Consider the following 23756-nt stretch of genomic DNA (forward strand, 5'->3'; position numbering starts at 1 on the left):
CGAAGGCAAAATGGCTTATGCCACAATATTAATAAGAGTTAAAACGCATTTGTAGATCCATCCGTTCTCGAACCTGCTACAAAATGTAATACAATTTAAATAATCAAATCAAATGAAGAAGTGCTCTTATCAGACAAAATGGTAAAGATACAGTAGCCTACAGTACGTCTTCATCATCTGTAATTAATATCGAAACAAAAAACGGTAGTGGCAGAGCGTGGCAGTGGCTAGGGTCAGAGACCGTGGCAGATTCAGTGGTCAGTCTGCAAGTGACAAGGTTCACATAACGCGGTTTGGTGGGCATTTCAAGCATTACAAAATAACTGCATTAATCACTCCGTGTCCGAGTAAGAGACCACGCATCGCGCACCCATAGTAGAAGTTTATCCAGGCTTTGCCATGACGATTTCTGGATCATATTCCTATATTTTGCACAAATGTGACAACAATAATGTGAATGCTTACTCGAGGAATGTCAAAGTAGCCTATGCAGTCAGTCAGGGAAATTGCTTCAATTCACGCGTATCATCTTGTCCCATTTGTATTTTGTTTTACTGAAAACTATCGGAAATATGTGAAAACACCCGGAAAATGTTTAAGGCATGGACATATTCGTGAAGCCGATCCCATTCATCCAATAATGACTGGATGCAGCCTGCGGGACATCCACATCCACATCCATGTTCGACGTCACACTTACGTCATAGAGCGTCAGTGTTCTATAGAGCGTCAGTGTTCTTTAGATTCTATTCATAGATATTGACTGTTTATGTAGGCTAGTTGTATAGGAAATGATGCCTATACCGCAGTATCTGTCAGCACCGTTTTCATAGTTATTAGCAGAGCTGCCAACTCGATTTTGCCTGTTTACACACGCACTCACGCCATACATCCAGCCCATCTGATCTTGGGCTGAGACTCGTTCGTTCCGTTTAAAACTCCCCAACTGTAGCGCTAAGAAACGCAATCTGGTCAGAGACTAGGTATGTTGTGTCACAAATCATAGGCCTATCGTTAATTAAGAACTCACTCTCTTAAGCTTAACATCTTGAAAGAAATCAGTTTGTGTGGATGAACTTGATTCCCTAGCCTACATGTTAACTTTAGACTAACTTGTTGCACTTTTGTTGCACTGTTTTGTTTGCTGGAACGTGTGGATAAATAACTTCTGGAGAGAGCTAAATCGTAGTGCTCACTAAAATCATAATAAGGAACATTGCAAGACACTCATCTCTTCTGCTATCTGATCCCTGAAAGTTTTCTTCGACTTGTTACTGTTTTGAACATGTAATTTATCTAATGACACAGAAAGCAAAATTAATTGCATCCACATATCCTTGTCATGCAACTTTTATTTCACTCGCGTAAAACCGTGATATAGAAAGGCACCTCACGTATTTCTTAAAGCGACAGGCACTCAATTACACACTCGATAATGCACACTCAATTACACCTAGGCCTACACGCCATTTAAACATAGGCCTATGAGTAAGTGTAATAGTCTTGAAATCAGTACACAAATGACTAAACATTTTTAGCTACTAATAATGATGCAGATTGTAAAATACTCAACATTATCAACAAAATATGTACAGTTATGAATTCCAAAATATATGATATAGAAACATGACTTTCACTTTCTGTGTGTGCGGAGGGTCGAGCAGAATCTTGGATGGCCTCTGGTGTGAATGATCACACGATATTCAATATTAGGTTACTGATGATTAAATCACCAAATACACTGTAATTGTTTTTTAAAAAGCATCGAAATCACAATTCTTGACTTATCGCTAATCACATTTAGCATCATTTTGAAAACAGGATAAGGTACAGTACTGTATATCATGACCCCTTACATTGACCGTAGTGACCATATTAGGTCTATTTCTCCAAGAGGTTAGCCCATAATACTCCACCCCATAACCACCGGCACCCCCCACCCCCGTTCTGAGGCTCACTCCTTTTTTACTACATATCTGTTTGTGATTTTCACATACAAATGAACCTTTCTGACAAAATAATAGACACAAATCAGAACATTTCCTTTTAACTTCAGTTTTAACTTCATTTATTTGCCTTGTAGAATTCAGCAGGATTAAAAGTGCAAATAAAACAATACAAATGGGAAATTATACACATTCTCTCTCTGTCTGTATGTGTGTGTGTGTGTGTGTATGAGAGCGCGAGAGAGAGAGAGAGAGAGAGAGACAGAATGTGATTGTGTATTGTCAAAAACAATAAAATATCAATATTATATGTGCAACATTTTACGTGTGGAGACAAGACACACTGAAGGCATGATGCTACCATAGGTTTGCAGAGAACTGTGTACAATATGCACACTGAAGGAGATGATGTATGCTTTTACGATTTGTATATATTTATTAAACCTTTTCTTGGAAGAACATTGTTCAAACACTCATTTCAAAACCAAAGTGTAACCTTAACCTTTTCAACTATGTCACCGCTAAGCTGCGTTGAACACAATGGCACCTAAGCAAAGGAACCTAAGCAATGGAATGTCAAGGAGATGAGTTCCACGTAAGCAGCACTTTGCGAATCTACAGTTATGACAACAACCGCCATGACATCACAACCCCTACAAACACACACATACAGAAAACCATTTAAACATGCTCACACAGAGCGTAACCTTAATATCAACTATGTCACCATTTTATAGAAGATATCCTCACTCTCAAAAATTAAATAAAATTACATAAAATAAATAATTTACATGTAATACATTCATGCCTTTATCAGTTGATGTTGCTCCCTTGACAAACAATTGGCATGCATCCATAGAGAGACTGTGTGTGTGTGTGTGTTTGTGTGTGTGTTTGTGTGTGTGAGAGAGAGAGAGAGATAGGTTTAAGTCACACCAGAGATCAGGGTCATCAAGAAGATCTCCGTCATCATCCTCTTGTTCACTGGGGAAGCACACAGTGTGGGTGGGGTGAGAGTGTGTAGGGTGGGAGTGGTGAGGTTAGGTAGGGTGGGTGTGGTAAGGGTAGGTAGGGTGGGCAGGGTGGGTGGGGGTGAGGGTAGGTAGGGTGGGTGGGGTAAGGGTAGGTAGGGTGGGCAGGGTGGGTGGGGGTGAGGGTAGGTAGGGTGGGTGGGGTAAGGGTAGGTAGGGTGGGCAGGGTGGGTGGGGGTGAGGGTGGGTGGGGTAAGGGTAGGTAGGGTGGGCAGGGTGGGTGGGGGTGAGGGTAGGTAGGGTAGGTAGGGTGGGCAGGGTGGGTGGGGGTGAGGGTAATGAGGGTGGGAGTAGGTGCAATGGAGACAGCTGGCTGTGGTACTGTGAAATAATCAGAACATGCAATAAATATGTTATATCCATTACAAATCATCAATCATATTATAATCAATGTGTGTAATGCGTTACAGAGAAATGTGTTACGTAAGGGATAATGTATAGAACACCGGTCATTATCGGAAAATAATTCCTGACAGGATGAACAGAACCCTGACGCGCAGCGGAGGGGTTTTGCTTCGTCCTTCAAAGTGAATGGGACCTCCCTCAACATTCTAGAGAGCCGTATAATAAAGTAACATAACAACTCTTTTGGGTAAAAAGTTGTATAACGTATAACGTAATACTTCTGTCTTGTCCTACTAAGCAAATTGATGGCCTGAGAGGAATCTCAAATCAAGTCAAATGCTGTTGTCTTTCAGCCCAAAACAATAGCTAAATTAAAATCATTTTTAACATTTTGAAGTAGATCTTGAGAAAGTCATGATACTGTACATGCTTTTATTACTTCTAGATTAGACTATTGCAATGCAATAGAATCCAGTATAAAGTGGCATTGACTGTTTTTAAATTACTACATGGGCAGGCTCCAGGTTATGTGTCAAACATGCTTAGCTCTTACACTCCTCCATCACGACCACCGTCAGCATCTATGCACTGCGCCTCTGGAACAGTCTACCACAACACTTTAAATCAGCATTATCTATGACTGGTTTTAAATCTCTTCTAAAAACCCAGGCTTGCTTTTAACAGCCATCAAGTTCCTGTGTAACAAATGGATTTTTGATGCCACATGTCTATATGTTTATTCTCTGTTGTTTAGGTTGTTGTCTGGAGGTGTCAACTGTTGTTGATGTTTGAATTATCTTTTAACTAGTGCAGTGCCCGTACGAACAATGTTTTCCAAGAAACGTATTGCCAAATGACGTTGATGTAGGTAGATCATATTAGATTGTGATGATGTAGAATCAAGCCTGTGCAGTTAGTAGAGCTTTTTACTGTCATTTTGCAAAGTAAATGCTAATGGCAATATTAGACATATTACATACCCGTGCGTTTTTGCTGTTGTTTGGAAAGTGCTATGAACTCGGAAGTGATGTTTGAATGAATGTAATGCCCATAGCCGATAGCAAGTGACGTGCTACTGGCATCATCACTGCTATTGATACAATTTGCACTAGCTTTGCACAAATTTCGGAGGAGCCGGAGTATAAGGCTATAAAAGAATTCCTTATGTTTTTTGTGTTCACCTATATGCCTATAAGATGTATCGAGGCTATGTTATTTGATATTGTTTCATAGGCCTTTAGTGGTGAAGCAACATAACAGGTAATGCAAAAAGTTAATAATGTACTAAAGCATACTTACAATTCCATTTTATCTGCATTCAGCTGCTGATCAAGGTATAGCAGCTGTGCCTTGAATCCTCCCTTACTCTTCTTGGCCACAAGCAGCAGGGGATAAAAGCCGACTGCTTTTAGTTTGTGCAACTGTAACTAAACAAGAACAAAATCATTAGATAATCAGATTTGGGAGGACAGAATACATGAATACAGAATACACTTAGTACACCCTAGCGCAATTGTTTTGTGCTTTCATGATGCTCTCAAGCACTGATGGTTCTGTCAGGACCGTCAAAAATACACAAGAGAAGAGAAGTATCTTCAGAACCAATTATATCACTCCAGTACATTTCTGTTAAGGCTGTCTTTAATCGTTACTTTCAATAAACTAGGCCTATATTGAAAGTATGTCCCCTGTCTGTCTGTGAGAGGCATGCAAGAGTTGGAAACCCTACAAATGCAATTTCAAATTGTACTCTAATACTTAAGTATTTTTAAAAGCAAGTACTTTCACTTAAGTACAATTTTGAACATGCAACTTCTTGTATCGGAGTAACGTTTGACCAGTAATATCTGTACTTTGACTTAAGTACTGAAATTGAGTACTTCGCCCATCTCTAATCACCATACTAAGCTCAATCTTTTAAGATTGAACATTATTCTGGGGGAGTCATTGTGTGTACAGTGTGCATAAATTACATGACACTGTATTATTGTGTAAGGGAGAAGAAAACAGAGTCCAGACTATTAGTGTTCATACTTGGAAAAAGACCTTAATTAGGCTAACTGAAGGCAGCAATTTCTACAAGCCTCATAGAAACTTGTGGTAGCCTAATAAAGTTAATAATTAATTTACTTATTAGGCTACTTCATTCATGCTAGCACAGTATAACATTGCAGAGTGCTAGCAATCAAGTAGCTCATGGTTCACCAATGCAAGGTTTCAGAATAAAGTAAACATTACTAGTTAATATAACTTCTGACACAACTTTTTCCCCCTAAAACAATCTTCTGCTGTTGACTTCTTTAGCACTTTTCTGATTTAGGCAAACCAAGTGTCTAATGTTTAGAGCAAAGGACTTTAATGATTTAGCCTAGCTGCCCATTCTAACCAAATCTAGTGCAGTATTAGCTTGCTAACTTGACTTAAACTAGCTCAGAAAATAATTTGCAACGTGGTTGTCAAGTTTTCAACAAGCCCTGATCAGTTGCAAAAACATAGCCTATGTGGATCGTATGATATTTCAACAAAAATACATATGTAATTCAAATATGTAAAACAAATTACTAGCAGAACACCTACCTCTCTCCTGGTACTATCGTCAACTTGTGGTGGCAAATCATGACGACACGATGTTTCACATCGCTGGCTGAAATAATGCAAGAGGCTCGTTCTCGGCTGTGATATTTTGTAGAGAAAATCCTTGTGGAAAACAAATTATGACATAGTGTAATAATGGGTTGCAACCATAGACCTAAAAGAAACCAGGAGACCGGTTTGCAACTTCACAGCTCGCGCTGAGAAAGTTCCGCGCATGCGCAGAAAAAGTGTGACGTCGCACATGGATGTGGATGTGGATGTCCCCGCCCCGTCCCGCAGGCTGCATCCAGAGCCCTCTCCATTCATCGCAGATTTCGAGGAAGGAAAGCTCTTCGAAATCTGAAATATTTGATAAGCCAGTGAACAATCATGGAACTAAATATAGGCACTATATTTATACGTTTCACATTAGGCTACCTAATTCTTGATATCCTCTGATAAGACTACAGTTTTAAATTGCAGATATAGGCTGTTGCATAGTTTGGTAGTATTAACGCACATTGCATGCCCATTTATCTAGAAACCTATGCCGACTTCGAAGTGCTATTTTTAATAGCCCACATTTCACTTTGCTGTGCAAATAAAGGCCTTGATTCGTGATCAACTAATGTTGTTGCGCTGCATTGCCTCTACGTGTCGCCAACTGACGATACACACTGGAAATGTGCGTACGCCAGGCATGAAGCTTGCGTGGAGGACCGCACATTCTCACGTTCAAGTCAGTCTTTGTACATCCGGACGTGAGCGTGAGAGTTAGCGTACGCAGCATTTTTGTGCGTACGCAAGCTTTGTACATGAGGCCCCAGGTCCTTATCGCTCAGCGGCTGATCGAGCAGAGCGGCTATCCTGCGTATTTCCTCAGCCATTGTGTTTTTGGTTCACCAGAGGAGAAGATGCTGAAAAACATTGGCCTATTAGATAATCATATTCGAGCCGACTAGCCTACTATTTAGCACATTTATTTTACTACTTTTTAAGTCCTGAATAGATAAATATCGAAGTGGTTACCTTTATTAAACGTAGCCTTTATTTAGGCCTACACCTGCCTTTCCATCTTTGGTGGAAATGTGTGAAATAATCAATGGTTGTCGCGGTGCTGTGTATCAGTTCAACATCCTGGCAGCGAGTGTCTCTAGGAATGATGAAAACCAGAGTGTTCCTACGTGCGTCAGAAAACCGATTGCGTTCCATTTTAGTCAATATCAAAGATTCTAGAGCGGAGCACTGTGATCAAAGATCCGTCAGCTCCGCTTTAACCCTCTCTGCTATGATCTTTGATCCACACCACATGTAGCAGGAAAGCTACACCGGTTGCCATGCGCGTCTGCAGGTGTAGCCTACGACCCACAGACCACTGTGCGTAGGCTACCAATAAGCTGCTACTCAACAGCGAGAGAAAATGTGTGTGTGTGTTCACACCAACTTGGCCTACCATAACCTCCTGACTCTGCACAGTACAATTTTCTGTAAAGTAAAGTTAGTGAACACGTACGTTATCAAAATCAACTTATTAATATTATAAATAGCGTATTATACGCTAGGCTACTTGTTTTCTATTATACGTATCTATGTGGTAGTTATCAGCACACAATGTTAAAGGGATATTCCGCCATTTTTGGAAATACGCTCATTTTCCACCTCCCCTCGAGCAAAACAATCGATATTTACCTTGTTCCCGTTCATCCAGCCATTCTGTGAGTCTGGCGATACAACTTTTAGCTTCAGCCTAGCATAGATCATTGAATCGGATTAGACCATTAGCTTCTCGCCTGCTAGCTTCATGTTTAAAAGTGACTAAAATTTCTGGTAATTTTCCCATTTAAAACGTGTCTCCTCTCAAGTTAGAAATTGCAATAAGACCAACTGAAAATGAAACCTGGCGTTTTTCTAGGCTGATTTGACATGGAACTACACTCTCATCTGGCGTAATAATCAAGGCAACTTGCAAACTACTGGCACTACTACTGCTTGTTGTCTATGGGGACTATTTTCAGATGCTGCGTACGATATCACTGCGCCTTTGGTACGTTTGCAAGTTGCCTTGATTATTACGCCAGATGAGAGTGTAGTTCCATGTCAAATCAGTCTAGAAAAACGCCAGGTTTCATTTTCAGTTGGTCTTATTGCACTTTCTAACTTGAGAGGAGACACGTTTTAAATGGGAAAATTACCAGAAATCTTAATCACTTTTAAACATGAAGCTAGCAGGCGAGAAGCTAATGGTCTAATCCGATTCAATGATCTATGCTAGGCTGAAGCTAAAAGTTGTATCGCCAGACTCACAGAATGGCTGGATGAACGGGAACAAGGTAAATATCGATTGTTTTGCTCGAGGGGAGGTGGAAAATGAGCGTATTTCCAAAAATGGCGGAATATCCCTTTAAGCACATTCACTAACTCAAGGCGTAAAGTCACCGGTTCCTCATTCCTCTCCATTCAGGCCATCCTGGGCAAACGATGCTTGCGTAATATGCGCAGCATCATCAAAGACAGCCCACCCCAACTACTGTTCATCCCTCTCCCCTCTGGAAGGCTGTCACCTTACTGAACTCGAGGTCTGCATCCAACCAACAAACTAACCCGCCCAACGGTATACTACTGTCTACCATCCACTATACTGTATATCCTGTTGTGTTTATGCACCACCTGCCTATACTTTATCACTTATGTAACTTATATCTTATATGACTTATATCACATTTTTATTGATATTACTTGATATGCACAATTAAATAACATGATTTTTTTTATATTTTCAAAAATGGATTTATAGCGTTTTGGAAAAGAGCTCTTCATATGCACTTTTCTGCTTTTTTGCACTTCTGATTAGACACAAACTGCATTTCGTTGTCTGTTTCGTTGTCACTGATATTTAAAATATTTACATTGTGTTACAGTAACATTTGAAAAGACGGAACATATCAAACACTGATTAAGGCAATGCATTCAAATTTAAAATAAACCTTTATTTGGAGTTTATGTCACTCAAAGAAATACTGTTACCCATTCAGTCAAAGTGTGATGTCAACCTGTAGTTAGTCATCTCACTATTTTAAACAATGAATGATGAGCGAGCAAGTAAGTGAGTGAGTGAAAAAAAATATAAATCAATCCAGTTAAAAGGGTGGCATGTCCAAATGCTGAACATCACAGTATGGCTGGACGAAATGGCGGGTGGTGGTCCACAGGACATCCATACTGTCCAGGCCGGGGATGATGGAGCAGGAGGGTGTGGTCAAACTGAGGAGACTCATGAGCAGCAGCAGAACACCCAGTCCGACAGCAGCACCAACCCAGGCCCCTCTTTTAAAGCACCCCCAGGCCTGACCCAGCCAGCTGACACTTCAGTGAGGAGCCGGGGATATGGACAAGGGAAAGACAAACAGAGGAACGACAACTTCAATACGGACAGAACAGTTTCAGAACAGTGTTTCAGATGGATGTCCAAAAACAGGAATCCCTACAGAAGACATCTACAACAAATTAAGACAATATTGTTCCTATATGAAATGTTAGCGAAGTGTAAATAAATCAATTTAATGTCACTGTTTACACTGACCCTAAAATGTACCTGTTCTCGCTGTGCTGTGCTCGCTCCACCTCCAAGGCCTTGAGTTCTGCCAGGTCTTCCAGATTGTCTGGGTTCTGAGATGCATCCATGCTCTCCTAAGGATAAAAAAGTAACTGGTATTTAGTAAATGCTTTTATCCTAAGCGACACAGATTCACCATGGACCGACCAATTATCAGAAGGTGAAGCTATTGCTGCTCTGATGTTCAGATTCTGTTGTCATCTACAGTACTTCCTCCTGTTGAATTAAACTGGCCTGCTGCCGATTAAAAATTCACTTTATAGTGCTAGTAATATGTTCTAAGTGTCCTGATGTCTGATTTAAGACAGAAAGGATAAATTGCTGGAATCCCAGATTATTATTACAATGAAACAAATACACAATTCATACACATTTTCCTGTTGACATGTAAAAAAATATTTTGTTGTTTTACAACTCACCAATCCAGGCATCATGCTGAACTCTTCGGCAAGAGAAAGAGGATTCTCTGGGGCCAGGGAGAGAGTGCCGTCCAGGTTAAGGAAACTTCCTCCTGCAGCACTGATCACATAATGACGATATTTGAGTTTATTGTTATTGGTTGAGGACATGTTAATGCGAACAACACTAAAAAAATACATACACAACTGCTAATTCCTTCTGGCTCTCCAGGTCCTTGATGTTATTTTTTAGTTGCTGAAGTGAGAACAGAAATACAACAATATGAATTAGCATACAGTACAGTATGCTTTCATTGGTGTGATTTAAAAAAACAAAAAAACAGTAGGAACAATAATAAGAATTTGAAAATAAGCAGTGAAATACCTCTCCAGTAGTGTTGAGCTCCATTAAGGACGCTTTCTGACGGTCAATCATGAGGTCTTTCTGAAATTTAAACAATAGCATGATGAGATTGAATGTAATTGTTATATTTAACCATGCATGTAACTTAATCTACTGAACAACTATCATCAGGAATACCATGTTAGCTGTTAACACTTACTTGGTGAATTATTTCATCTTTTTTGGCGACCTGCAATCTCGTCTCTAGCAGTTTTTCCTACACACAAAGCAAACACAATATGATTACTTTACTTGACTCTTCAGCAACATATTTCAATAACATTCAGATTGCCTTCCATGTCAACTGGTGGTGTTTTTTTTTCAGTAAGTTTATCGCTTTTATATGTCAAATATGTGTAATATAATACAACATATAGCCAAGATGATGAGAACAACAGTACCTCTAAAGTCTGCACGATTTGACTCAGATCTGTTATTTTCTTCTTCTCCATTTCGCTCTTTGGCAAAATAACAGATATCTGTTGCAGGAACATGGGAAGGGGTCAAGCATGTGGGAGGAGATGTGATGAAATTAAGCAAAGAGTAAATAACAATAAAAAAACAGTAAAAATATATATATATTCCATCCTGATACCTCATCATTGATGGCTGCAATCTGGTCATTTGTGGTTTTGTTCTCCTTCTCCTGGGGGCAAAAAAAGAAAAAAAAATACTGGTGTATTAATTCCACAGGTTCTAGCCAACGTGTTGGACAGATACAAAGATACAGTTTGTGGCAGTCCTCACTGTAGATGGTTATATTTTCTCACCAGCTCTCTGATACTGGCCATGAGGCTACGTGTGGCCCTCTCCTTCTCAGCAAGTGCAGCATGAATATCATCCGTTTTGCGCACAAACTTTTTTCCATCCAGAATGGACTGCTTCATACTGCACGTACCAGACAAATAATGGAAATCATTAGTGTTACTTTTTGTCATTAAAAAATATTAATGTAAAATGTTAAAATCAGTTTCACAGGAGTTTTCAGAAAGCATGACATTGCCATCACTGTCAATGGTAAAACATCTAGGCCTATGGGTTTGATGTAAATACATTGATCACCTTTTAATCTGGTCTTTCAGGGATTCATTTTCCAACTCCAGATGAGCATTAGAGTCCTCACTGGCATAAAGAGCCTTCTGCAGATCTCCATTAATCTGTATCTGGCGAGTCTTCCAGTGTAGAAGGTCCACCAAGCGCACTTTCTCATCCACGTCCCTACAAATCCAAATCATTTCAATAGTTGTATGAACTTGTATTAAGTTAACACTGGTATACATTGGATGACAATGTGTTTTTAATTAAATACAGAATGTCACAGTTTCAAACTCACAGGTCTGGGGAGTTCCAGATGTCCTCCTCTTCACCTTCCAGACTATCTCCCATGGAGGATTTCACATCTGTAAATAAGGCAGTTAATTAGGCTACTATAAATAGTTTATAGTTTAGGTCAACATAGCCTACAAGGTGTGTCACACTGGCCTACATTTAGTTTAGAAACACAGCATTTTCACAAATTATAACAAAGACCTACTTTGTGCTATCCTTACCATCACTTCCATTTCCAAAGCACACTTCAGCTATTTTAGCAGATGCAGACTTGTTCTCATCAAACAGCAGATTTGAGCTGCTAGAAGAAAGGGCACCCTGGTCTTGATCAGGGCAGGCAGACATGATTCCAAGGAATGTGTCCAAATAGTGGAACTGTCACCGACCAGATGCTCTTTCACAACAAATTAAAATGAAATCAGAAGTAGGCCTCAAGATCAAAAACTGAACTCATCTAAACGATCTCAACAATTTCTCAAAATGATCTCAACACTGTAGCCAAACTATGACAACCATTACACGTCATATGCCAACTATTATGACGTTGGATGAGACGATTCGACCGAGAGTGAAAGTGACCACATACTGAATCGTGAATCCTAGCACAACATGACATCCCATAGACTATTTATAGGCCTACTCAAAATATAATGAACCTACTATCAAGCCATATTGTGATTATAAGAAATATTTTATAACTTAATTTCAGCGGTAGGCTGTCAACTGTCTTCTCTGAATAGCGTAGGCTAGCTTTCTTTAATATAAACGTCACCGGAGAATCCTTTACATTTTAATCAGCCACCAGGGAGCGCCAGGAGACTACATTCCACCTTGTAGGCTACGGTCTAGCAGTCCTATGCAGTGTTACTTCATAACATTGGCATGTAGGGCTAACTGTGGTATAGTCAAAAGACAAAGTGGAATGAACATTGCCCATAGATATCCATTGAGGCATTTAGTCAAGATTTAGGCTTAATCCATAGGCAACTGGCCCTATACTGTAGGTTACATCAGGATCTCCATCTCCCTGCCTCCTTCCCTGAGTGGTGTCCAGCACTGTCCACATTAGGTGTAACTTTATCCGTCTGGTTTGGCTTATTCACCATGGTGTTCAGCCCAGAATTCAGTAAGCTTTTCTCCCTTTCTCCATGGCCAAGTTTTGACAGATCCCGTAGTTTTTGATCCTCTGTCTTTATGGCATAGACCATAAACTGCTATTACATGCCTAAAGGTATCATTTTTCAAACTTTTGGCAGGACATGGCCCAACAAGATGGTCCTGCTGTTTGAAGAATGTCCATGTACTGTAAGTTATTAGTTATGTCAAGTACATTTACAACTTGTTGTAAATGTATGTAGTATGTAGTTTTTATAATTCATAGGGCCAGTGTTTCCCACACAGGGAGTAAGCTTAATCCTTAAATGTCAAATTTCAATGATCTTCATTGTATCTATGTTCAATCCAGCTTGCTTTTGATTATAGAGCACTTTGATTAACTCTGTTGTTTTAGAATATGCTCAATGAATAAATTGACATTAATAGTGACATTGACAAAAATGGGTTAATGTTGTACTGTCTGTCTCGAGTGTGCTATCCGTATTGTCATTATAAATCAACACACTATTCAAATTGAGGAGGAGGACATTAAAGGTACATTCTGTGACTTTAGTCATCCAATATTATGCCATCAAATGTAGTGAACTGCACCTCTAGCGCTCCATTCTGTGTGTGTATACCGTGCTCAAAACAGCCCCGTGATCAGAGACAGTCCTGGCTCTTCTAGAGGGAATTTTTCAGTTCAAATGAAGTGGCTGCTGAGCGGAACAACTCTTGAAATCAGGATGCGAGTAGATGGGAAATTAAGGGCCACTGTTTCAGTTCAGACTACCCTAGAGTTGGATTAAAGGTCAGACAAATATGACGAAAACATGTAGGCATTTAAATGGGGGAAAAATTACTAAAATATCCAAAAATGTCGATAACCCCTGAAGTTGACATGAAAACCAGTAGCTGTAAGGCAACTTAGAGCCTACAGCATTCTTTGTATAGCTCCCTTGACTATGTTGAAAATAGCAGTTCAAATGCTCAGTAACCTGGCCAACACTCATGTACAGTAACAGCTGATAAGACAAACAAGAAGATGTTCATCGCAGGAATTAATCGGACAGGATGAAGGCTGATTTATCATTTTTTATTACCAAGTATACAAAAAATATGTACATTCAAATACCACTTAGATAGACTGACACTGTGTACAGTTTCAGGTAGATTCCACCCATACGGAGTCAGTCTGCTCCGACTCTCTGTCTTCATCGGTCACTGTCTTGTGTATTTGGTGTCCCGCAGAGAACTCTCCTCACATTTTGGCACTTGATGCAGATTCTCAGAGTCCAAGAAAGGAAGGACTGCGGTGATTTGTATTAAGCCACTGGTGAAACTGACATGGTGCGGTTTGGTGAAATGTATACTGTATGTCTGTCAGCAGTGTCCCCTCCACCCCAAGTGGAAGAGCTCTCTCCGCTTTCATCTCTACCAGCTTGAGGATGAAGCAAGCCAGTAGTAGCAAACCAATAGAGACACAGTTTGTCCAAAGGGCTTTGCATTTTTTCAATGCTCCCCTTGCTTCGGCTGACTACCAAACATACTTAACATGAAGAGCAACGCCATGAAGGTCATGGAAAAATGTACACACATTTAACTGGATCAATACACTAAACATATTGATGGTGGACGCCCACTAAGGGCTAAAGGAGTCTCTGTCTTTTCCAGACTTTTTTCCCCCCCGAAACAAAGTGACCACAACAGGCTGGGCCACCGCATTCAGTTTTTGATCAAAGTTCAGTGCTTCTTTTACAAAACAAAATAAGTTAGAAAAATAAAAACATAAATAATACCAGCACAAATAAATTAAACCATCTTACAGGGAGCCGCTCAGAAAATGACTGACTGAAATGTTTCACCAGATGTTTCAGAAAGTAAAACATTGAAAACAACGTTGTCTTTACAGTTTCAACACAATGGTTTGGCATAAAAGAGACATTAAAGAGAGAATGGTCGCCATAACCAACCAATATGAACCAGCATTTCAAATATTTCGTAAGTCCTTTGGCTGATTCAAAGACAGATTTTCTTACGTTCCCTTTTCTTTGTGTATTCCTACCTGATGGTGAGCTGTGTATTTGCCAATAGGCTGTTGCTTACTGTAGCATTTGTGCTGATGTACCATCTCTGTCACTCTATGCAGAAATCCTTCCCATTCCTCTCTCTCGCTCTTTCACACACACACACACACACACACACACACACACACACACACACACACACACACATAGAGGATACTGAAGTTCGTTACCAGGCCGTAGGAGGCCAGTCTTCTTGGCTGTGACATCAGCAGTAAAAAGGAGGCGCACTGTCATTCCTCCCCTCATCTCTCTGCTTGCTTCTCTCCTCCCTCTCTCCCTCCCTTCACTCTCTTCTCTCTCTTCTCTCAAGACTTGTTCTTCCAAAGTCCGGCTCGGGGATTCTCTTTCGTCCTCTCGGGAGGCTCGGGGGGCTACCACTGGGAGTTGTCGTCGTCCACGGCCCCGTACATCTGGGCCAGCTTGTAGAAGCGCGGCCCCCAGTCGCTCAGGTAGTCGTAGTCGTGGTCGGCGTGCGAGGCGGCCGACTGCAGCGAGCTGAGCGACTCGGCCACCGAGCCCTCGCCCTCGTAGGCGTACGTCTGCAGCGAGTCGTAGGGCGGCGCGCCCGGGTCGGCGTCGGCCTCGTACAGCTTGGCCAGCACGTAGCCGTGGACGCCGCAGCCCGCTCCTCCTCCTCCGTCGGCGTCCAGGCCGAAGGTCATCACGGAGCCCACGGGCACCTGCGGCACGTGCCGCGACAGGCTCTGGATCTCGGGCTGCATGTCCTGGCGGCCCGGGTGGTGGCGCCCCGGGGTGTGCGCGGAGGAGGCGGAGGAGGCGGCCTCGCGCGGGTTCCAGAGCGCCGAGATGTCGAAGGCCTCGGTGTCCTCCTCGCCGCCGCCCTCGTCGTCGTAGCGCACGATGTTCTCGTGCACGTTCTCCTCCTCGTCCGTCAGGTAGGGCTTCTTGCGCTGGCTCCTCAGCGACAGCATCAGCAGGATCATCACTGCAGGAGAGGAGAAGGGGGGATGAAGAGAGAGAGACAGACGGAGGGAGAGAGAGAAGAATAGGGAGTTGATCACTGGGAGGCCATAAACCCATTTGTCACAAGGACTTTGAAACAGACAGATGCTCTACTTAGCTGTGTGTGTGTGCGTGTGTGTGTGTGTGTGTGTGTGTCTGTGTGTGTCTGTGTGTGTGAGGGTGTACATTTTTGCACATATTTACAATTAGCAGAATAAAGATGCTGAGAAGAGCTGTGCGCACGTGTGTGTGTGTGTGTGTGTGTGTGTGTGTGTGTGTGTGTGTGTATACTGTATGTACAGTACATGTGTGTGCCTGTGTGTGTGTGTGTGTGTGTGTGTGTGTGTGTGTGTGTGTGTGTGTGTGTGTGTGTGTCTGTGTGTCTGTACATGTGTGTGCCTATGTGTGTGCCTGTGTATGTGTGTATATGTGTGTGTGTGTGTACCCGTACCCAGCAGGACGAGGATGCAGGCGAGGATGGCGATGAGCGCCCCGCGGCTGAGGCTGGCAGGGAGCGTGTGGGCCTCGGCACTGCACGAGAGCACGTTGCCGTCGGCGTCGCAGCTGCACACGCGCACCGTCAGCGTGGCCGTGCTGCTCTGCACCGGCGCCTCGCCGTCCGACACCTGGACGGGCAGGTGGTACACACTCTGGTCCTGCTGAGACCAGCCGCCGCGACGGGTCAGCAGCCACGCCGAGTTATCTGCCGCAGCGAGAGAGAGAGAGAGAGAGGGGGAAAGACACTGGTCAGATCAATCAGTCAATCAACCAATCAAAGAAATCAACCAATCAAAAAAAAATCAATCAATCGATACATTGATTTGTCCATAAAGCAACCCAGGAATCAAATGACAACCATCAAAACAAGAAATACATACTGTAGATAAGTCTACTAATCTACTAATCAACTGACCAGAAAATCAGTCAACAATTAAAAAAATCAATCAATCAATCAATCGATCAATCAACCAATCAGAACCCATTAATGGATCAGTTGATCCATTTCAGCAAAACACACCTTGGTTATCTCGAAGGGTGAAGTTGGGGTTGTTTGCCGCCTCAGGGGCCAGAGTGTAGTAGAAATGCTGCCCTCCTATTGGCTCATCTGCATCCGTCGCCGTGATGGTCTGAATCAACTACGGGTGACCAGGAAGATCAGGATCAGATGATTCAACATTAGGCGCTTGAAAATGTGTGCGTGCGTGCGTGCGTGCGTGCGTGCGTGCGTGTGTGTGTGTGTGTGTTTGTGTCTTACCTGTCCTGCTTTGGCATGCTCACACACAAAGGCTTCATAGTACTGAGTGAGTAAAGGGGGGTTGTCATTAATATCCATGATCCTGATGGCCACAGAGACACTTCCGATCTGGCTGGGATTGTCTACATGGAGAGGGAGCAGATACCAAATTTAGGAAGGAAAGAATATCATGTTTTAAAAATAACTTTTTTGCCTAAGTAGGCTATGTCAAAAAAGTAGCCTAGAAATCTAGACGCCCCTAGCGACAGCAAATCTAATTTGCTGCCAGGGTAGTCTAGCAACTCTTCGTTGACTTGGAAGCTGTGAATAGACTCGGTGGGCGGGCTTAACATAATGATGACTGACATGTGATCAGAAGTTGCAACCGTTAAGCATCCCGCTACTTGAAAACAAGAAGATGATTCGTTTAGCGCTATCCTATTGCGTGGAGAGGGAATTTGAAAGACAACCGTTTATCCCACCCCTCCGATTTACCCCTGCTATGGTGAGTTTCTAGACCCTACATCTTGATGCGGGTCTAGCTCGCTAGTCTATCAAAAAAGGAATGTTTGACTGAAACATTGTACTTGACATTATAGCTGATATGTGTTACAGTACATACATATCTTAAAATGTAATATGGACTACTTACTCATCTCCATAGCCAGCACACTGATGTTGTGCCAGGCCATCTCCTCTCTGTCCAAAGGCAGGACAGTCATCAGTGAGCCAGATGTGATGTCAATGTAGAAGTACTTCCCAGGGTCGCTCATCCTCTCGATCGAGTACCTGGGAAAGCAAAGGAGATAGTTAACAACAAATGCATTTCCAATAAGGTCCACTAGGGAGAGCTCTAACTAGACTTATGGTAGCGCCCTATATTGGGATGATGTGAGAGTACTGACTGAAGTGTCATCCCCATACTGTCAGAACAGCATCAGTTCCTGAACAGTGACTTTCTAATCTAGTTCATTGCATGCAACATGTATTGCCTGTTGAATACCATCTTCAGTTCGGGTGACATATTCAGTGAAGATATTCTTTGACGAGAATACTACAATAGCATAGGAGTGATACAGTCACAAATGGAACTGACTTTGTGCTAATTCTGTTGAACACAGTGTGTTGTTGAAAAACGTGTGTGTATTCTACACCTTATGGAGTATGTTGTATGTGTATTCCATATGGAGTATGTAGTGTATGTATACCTAATGATGTACCGGTATATTCTGTGTGTATAATTTATGGAGTGTATTATTTATGGCGTGTGTTGTGAGCGAATACCTTATGGAGTTGTTGGCTGCATCAGGATCTCGAGCAGACACAGACGTGAAGATGGTTCCGATCTCAGCATCCTCTGGGACCTCCATGTAGTAGAACGGCACCCGGAACTCGGGCGGCTCATCCACGTCCTCGACGCTAACGTGCACGATGGTGACGTCCCTGTACGGTCCTTTGCTCAGGAACCGAGGGTCCAGGTGTGTGTTGGAGCCCTCGACTTTCAGTGTGTAGCTTCGCTTGCTCTCAAAGTCCAGCCTCTGAAAGTCAGCCCACAAACACACACTTAGAAACACTGTCTTGCTTTGAGAAATTGGCATAGCAACCCTAGAGGTGGTACTGAGAACCATTCAGATAGGCTACATTTCTTTAGTCTGTTGCAAACAGTCTTAAGCAGTGACAGATTACTTTAGCAATGAAACTAACAGAAAAAGAAAACCATACATGATATTTGAATGAACTCCGATTAAATTCTGGATTTGTTGGTATGTTATCCATTAGAACACATCCCCTTAACCTTTCATTGGGAATGTTGCGGTAGGAATCTAGTCAGATTTTGGCAAGTTCAGGAATCTTGAAAAGAGGAAGTGTTTGCAGGTACCTTCTTGACGGTGATGATGCCCAGCATGTTCGTGGGGTCATTGTTGATTTTGAAGGTGTCTCGACCGTCCCCGTCGATGATTCTATAGGTCATCTCTGCATTGACCCCCTCGTCACGGTCCTTAGCTTGGATCCGGCCCACCACTGATCCCACTGGAGCAGATTCAGTCACACTCATCTGGAACAGCTCTGAGAAAGAGACAGAGAGAGAGAGAGAGAGAGAGAGAGAGAGAGGTCAGCATAAAATCAATTTCATCTTGCCTTAACTCCCCTGCAGCTACGACTCCAATGATCCCCAAGGAAAACCTCTTTGGCACTACTCATCGAAACTGAAGGGAAAAATAGAGCAAGTGTCATATACAAGACTCTCCAGCAGGGGGCGTCAGAGAATCCCACAGCAGTCCACCAGTCTGCAGTCATTAAGCAAATAAGCGAGATGAGGCAGTATAGCCTTTATAATTAGGGCCTTCATTAGCCAGGCCTGAACCAGTCGCATTAGCGCACGGGTCGAATCTCCTGACACAGACACCAGTCGTCTCAGCCCTGTCGGCCGTGCAGCGCGCAGCGAGAGGTCATTAAGGAATGCCCCCGAGGCGTACTGGTCTGGGGCCAGGGCCGAGTGTATTGGAGGTGTCCACTCCTCAAGGAATTATGGGAGTAATTGGGGGTGCCCGGCGCTCGGGGGCCGAGACCACCAGTCAGAGATTGACAGTGTCGGCGGGGCAACCAGTTGACCGTGTGACCCCCCCGGGACTGGTAATGACCTGTTGGGGGGGGGGGGGGGGGTTGGAGCGTAGAAAGACTGACTGGGAATGGAAGGATAAGTAGGATGGGGAGGGAGGAGAGGAGGATGAAGAGACTGACGCCGGAGAGGATGGAGGCATTTTTGAGGGCGAAGGCACTCCAGGACTCCAGGCTGAGATTCCAAAAAGGAATTTTAAGACTGTGCAGATACTCAATTCATTATTTATAGTGGGTCTAATTAAAGCAAGGTGCTTGCTTGAGTGAAATGCCCTTGAAGGGAATTAGGCTGCTCTGTCGGTGATGCTGTGCTATGCTATGTGGGAATCAGACTAAAACTGATAAATTGGTAAAGCTAAACTGTGAGGAAATGCTGGAGGTGAAACAAGGGTCCTTACTCTGGGAGAATTTGGGGGGGTTGTCGTTGACGTCGCTGAGCGTGATGTTGACGGTGGTGGTCCCAGCCAGCCCTCCAAGCTGCCCTCCCATGTCTTTGGCCTGGATGACCACCTGGTACTCGTCCCTGACCTCTCGGTCCATATCGGCCAGCGACACACGTACGATACCTAAAAAAAGAGAGAGAACGAAGAGGAGAGGGAGAGAGAGAGGAAAGGAGAGGGAGAGAAAAAGATACAGTTGCTGTTACATACGTTAAAAAAAATGTGATGGACAGTTCAATTCGCCCTATGATTCACAATTGATTCAGTAGATTCAGCTTTCTAATGGATGAGAAACAGTGGAAGAGAGAGAGAGAGAGAGAGAGAGAGATAGAGAGAGAGAGAGAGAGAGAGAGAGAGAGAGAGAGAGAGAGAGAGAGAGAGAGAGAGAGAGAGTTGGCCACAGCACTAGCGCCACCACCTGGCCATCGGTCAACCGATTCCCAAACCAGCCGTTGCGAGTTAGATGATAGATAGATAGATAGATAGATAGATAGGCCTACTTTATTGATCCCCAAGGGGAAATTCAAGTTCTTTGTTGCTTTGGGATAAAAAAAAACGGCTACTACCAGTAGTAGTAGTAACACCAGTCAACTCTAACTTCACCAGCAGAAGCCGGGAAGATGAATGAGGATGACATCAGAAGAGGAGAATAAGGGGCGTCGTCACACATGGACGATGGCAGCGGGTGAGAAAAGAGCGACTGAGAAGAGAAATGGGAGCGGATGGGGGTGAGATGATGGATGGATGAAGAGAGGGGGATGACAGGAGAAGAGGGGCAGATGAGAGGCGAGGGGCAGCTCAGAAGACTGAAGGCTGAAGAGCTGGCTGTTAATGAGGTCCCACCCCCCCACCCCCACCCCAATCTCACACATTCGGCTGCTATCACAACGGAGATAGAATCTATGGAAACTAACCTTTTGTCCTCCTGACCCTTTAAAGCCAGACATACTAAACCTCAACTGACCTACACACGCACGCACGCACGCACGCACGCACGCACGCACGCACGCACGCACGCACGCACGCACGCACGCACCCACACACACACACACACACACACACACACACACACACACACACACACACACACACACACACACACAAATTATTGTTGTTAGTCCTACAAGTATAAAGCATTAACTTAATGTCTCAGTATTTCTTATACAAGGGTGAAGTCTCTGACAGACATGCAGTAATGTGCATTATTACCCCCCCTCCCCCCCCCCTCACACACACACACACACACACACACACACACACACACACAGACTCAGACTGGCACACAGCCATGAAAACACTCTGGCCATGGTTTGGGGTTTTTCGTCTTCGTCAGCACTTTGAGTCCCTCCCTTGTGACACTAAAAGCCTCGCGAGGATCCCGCAGTCGACTGCCAAGGAGCCATCATGATCTATGATTACGCCGGCCGACCAGCGAGCCTCTAACAATGCCCCGCTGACCAACACTCCCCTGAGGAGCCGTTTGTTGGTGTAGTAGGAGACATCCACTGCACCACACCGCACCACACCACAGCACACCGGCCCCCGCACACTCGACCACCACGAGTCCGGTCCGATCGATCGCTAAACGTTTCGGCTGTTTGCCGCGTGATTAGTGTCAATCGAGGTAAGGGGGGGGATCAGGTCACCGGGGGGTCGGGAGGTTTGGACCGCTCATGCTCAACCTGATGCTCGATTGATCTGATATTGATCAGTGGAGAAGCCGTGGCCTCTGCTTAGGGAGGGGTTTATGAGTCCTGGGGTTAACAAGCATGAGAAGGTGGGGGGGTGGTGGGGGGGAGAGGGGCCACATCGGCGTTTAGCGTTAACCGTCAGTTTGTTAGTCACAGCCGAGGGATTTAGTTTTCTGCTGCTCATTCCAATTACTTTTTCCAGTGCTGCCATTGGTTGGAGGGAGCACAGGGATCTAGCTGTGGAAGCCTTGCTTTAGCAACAGTGGCATTGACGGAGGGATATATGCTAACAGAATCAGTTCAATCGAGGTGAATATTTCATGTGCAAAGATGATGTGATGTTAACATTACATAGTGTAGCTTTAAAAGGGAGCTAATAGGCCTTGAGTCAACAGAGAGAATGCTGACAGCGGTGTTCATGCAGTTCATATGTATTTTCACTAGGGGGCGATACATCCACAGCTTGGCTGTGTATCCATGGCCAATTTCAGACAAGGGGTTCAGAGGGTTTTATATTCTGGAGTCTGCCAAATAGAGAGTCAGAAGATGTGCACGCATACACACACACACACACAGAGAGAGAGAGAGAGAGAGAGAGAGAGAGAGAGAGAGAGAGAGAGAGAGAGGGAGAAAGCCACACACCTGTCTTAGGCTCCACAGAGAAGTAGGGCTGGCCCTGCAGGATGCTGTACACCACTCGAGCACTGTTCCCATAGGTGGGGTCATCGGCATCCGTTGCAGTTAACTGGATTACAGAGGTCCCTTAGAAGTGGAACGAAAAGGTGTCCAGAAATAGGGACCAGAGAAAAAGAGAGAGGATAAGGAAAGGATGTTATGGTGTTTGATTTCACTTCCTTTTATATCCATGTTTAATGCACACACAATACACAAATGCACACACACACACACACACACACACACACACACACAATCCATCTTAAAGTATTTCTGTGCAGAAGAATCTCAACGGCAACCTCTAGCTACTTTTCCCTCCCTTTCAATTACCTATGGGAGACATCTCTGGAACAGTGGCCTGGTAGGGTCCATCCAAAAACTTGGGCTCGTTGTCGTTAATGTCCTGGATCTTGACAATGAACTGGGACTCAGGCTCCAGTGGCAAACCGGTCATCCGATGCCGGGCCTGGGCTCGCAGTAAATACTGGGCCTTGACCTCCCGGTCCAGCCTCTGGATGGCGTGGATGTCCCCGGTGCTGTCGTCGATGGTAAAGGTGGTGTTGGCACCGTCGCCGGACAGGATGTAGCGGATGTTGCCATCCCCTTGGTCCATATCTGAGTGTAGCTGTAGAAAGAGCCAGACGCAGTACCCTTTAACCTGTAGGCTCTTGGTACTGTACATAATTGATTGTAGCTGTGTAATGATGTGAGAGACACATGCACTTCTGTGGTGCTTGTGGGCCCATATACTGTATAGTGTCAGTCCCGTATACTGTATGTCAAGACAGTAATTAAAGCAAACATTTACAGTATGAACGTCTATACAATACTGGATATTGAGTCGTGTCTAGAGTGAATTTTCAAAACATTAATTACATAACATTAAACATAGTACTATACAAAAAGACTTGTCTGGAGAAGGACAAGCGCAAGTAAACATTTTATGAGAAAATTAATCAAAATGTTATTAACCCTTGGACTACAGGTTTGCTACAATCTTATTCACTGCATAAAACCATGAAAAACAAAAAGAGGCACTTTCTACAGTGGCTTGCAAGCCTGTTCCGGTGGTTCGAGAATGATATTCTGCTTTGCTTGGAAACGCAGTGGAAGGTGGTGAGATCTTGAAGATAACAGAGTTGGTGAGGAAATGCTAAATAGATGGATGAAGAAGAGACAGGCTCAATGCTATATGTATACTAGACAGGTGTACATAGGACAGATTTTTCAGCCCTGTGCCCAGCCACTCTCACAACATTCTGTCCCGTTCCCACAATAATGTATCATCTAGTTCGCCCGTTGGATTGCTTGAA

At 43.6% G+C, this 23756-nt stretch overlaps 1 protein-coding gene and 1 long non-coding RNA gene across 3 annotated transcripts in view; both read right to left on the reverse strand.

The window, feature by feature from the left end:
* Nucleotides 1–3187: 3187 nt before the first annotated feature.
* On the reverse strand, nt 3188–6113 carry LOC134066365 (uncharacterized). 2 transcript variants are annotated; one of them, XR_009936415.1, is made up of 3 exons: nt 5900–6113; nt 4622–4743; nt 3188–3298 (listed from the first exon to the last, which is right to left on the reverse strand). It is a non-coding gene; the product is annotated as an uncharacterized LOC134066365 (long non-coding RNA). The 2 variants fall into 2 exon arrangements; XR_009936414.1 differs by having other exon boundaries at nt 4622–4749.
* A 7715-nt stretch (nt 6114–13828) lies between these two features.
* The window catches only part of LOC134066239 (cadherin-20-like), a 14954-nt gene continuing 5026 nt past the window's right edge, over nt 13829–23756 (reverse strand). The window contains exons 2-11 of the mRNA XM_062521501.1: nt 22774–23068; nt 22411–22530; nt 20036–20203; nt 18898–19085; nt 18303–18556; nt 17671–17807; nt 17040–17161; nt 16803–16920; nt 16236–16487; nt 13829–15767 (exon numbers count right to left, since the gene is read on the reverse strand). Coding sequence (XP_062377485.1) covers nt 15193–15767; nt 16236–16487; nt 16803–16920; nt 17040–17161; nt 17671–17807; nt 18303–18556; nt 18898–19085; nt 20036–20203; nt 22411–22530; nt 22774–23068 — 2229 coding nt within the window. The 3' untranslated portion in view covers nt 13829–15192. The remainder of the gene's footprint in view (nt 15768–16235; nt 16488–16802; nt 16921–17039; nt 17162–17670; nt 17808–18302; nt 18557–18897; nt 19086–20035; nt 20204–22410; nt 22531–22773; nt 23069–23756) is intronic.

The sequence above is a fragment of the Sardina pilchardus genome, chromosome 19 (genome assembly GCF_963854185.1).
Source record: "Sardina pilchardus chromosome 19, fSarPil1.1, whole genome shotgun sequence".
NCBI lineage: Eukaryota > Metazoa > Chordata > Actinopteri > Clupeiformes > Clupeidae > Sardina > Sardina pilchardus.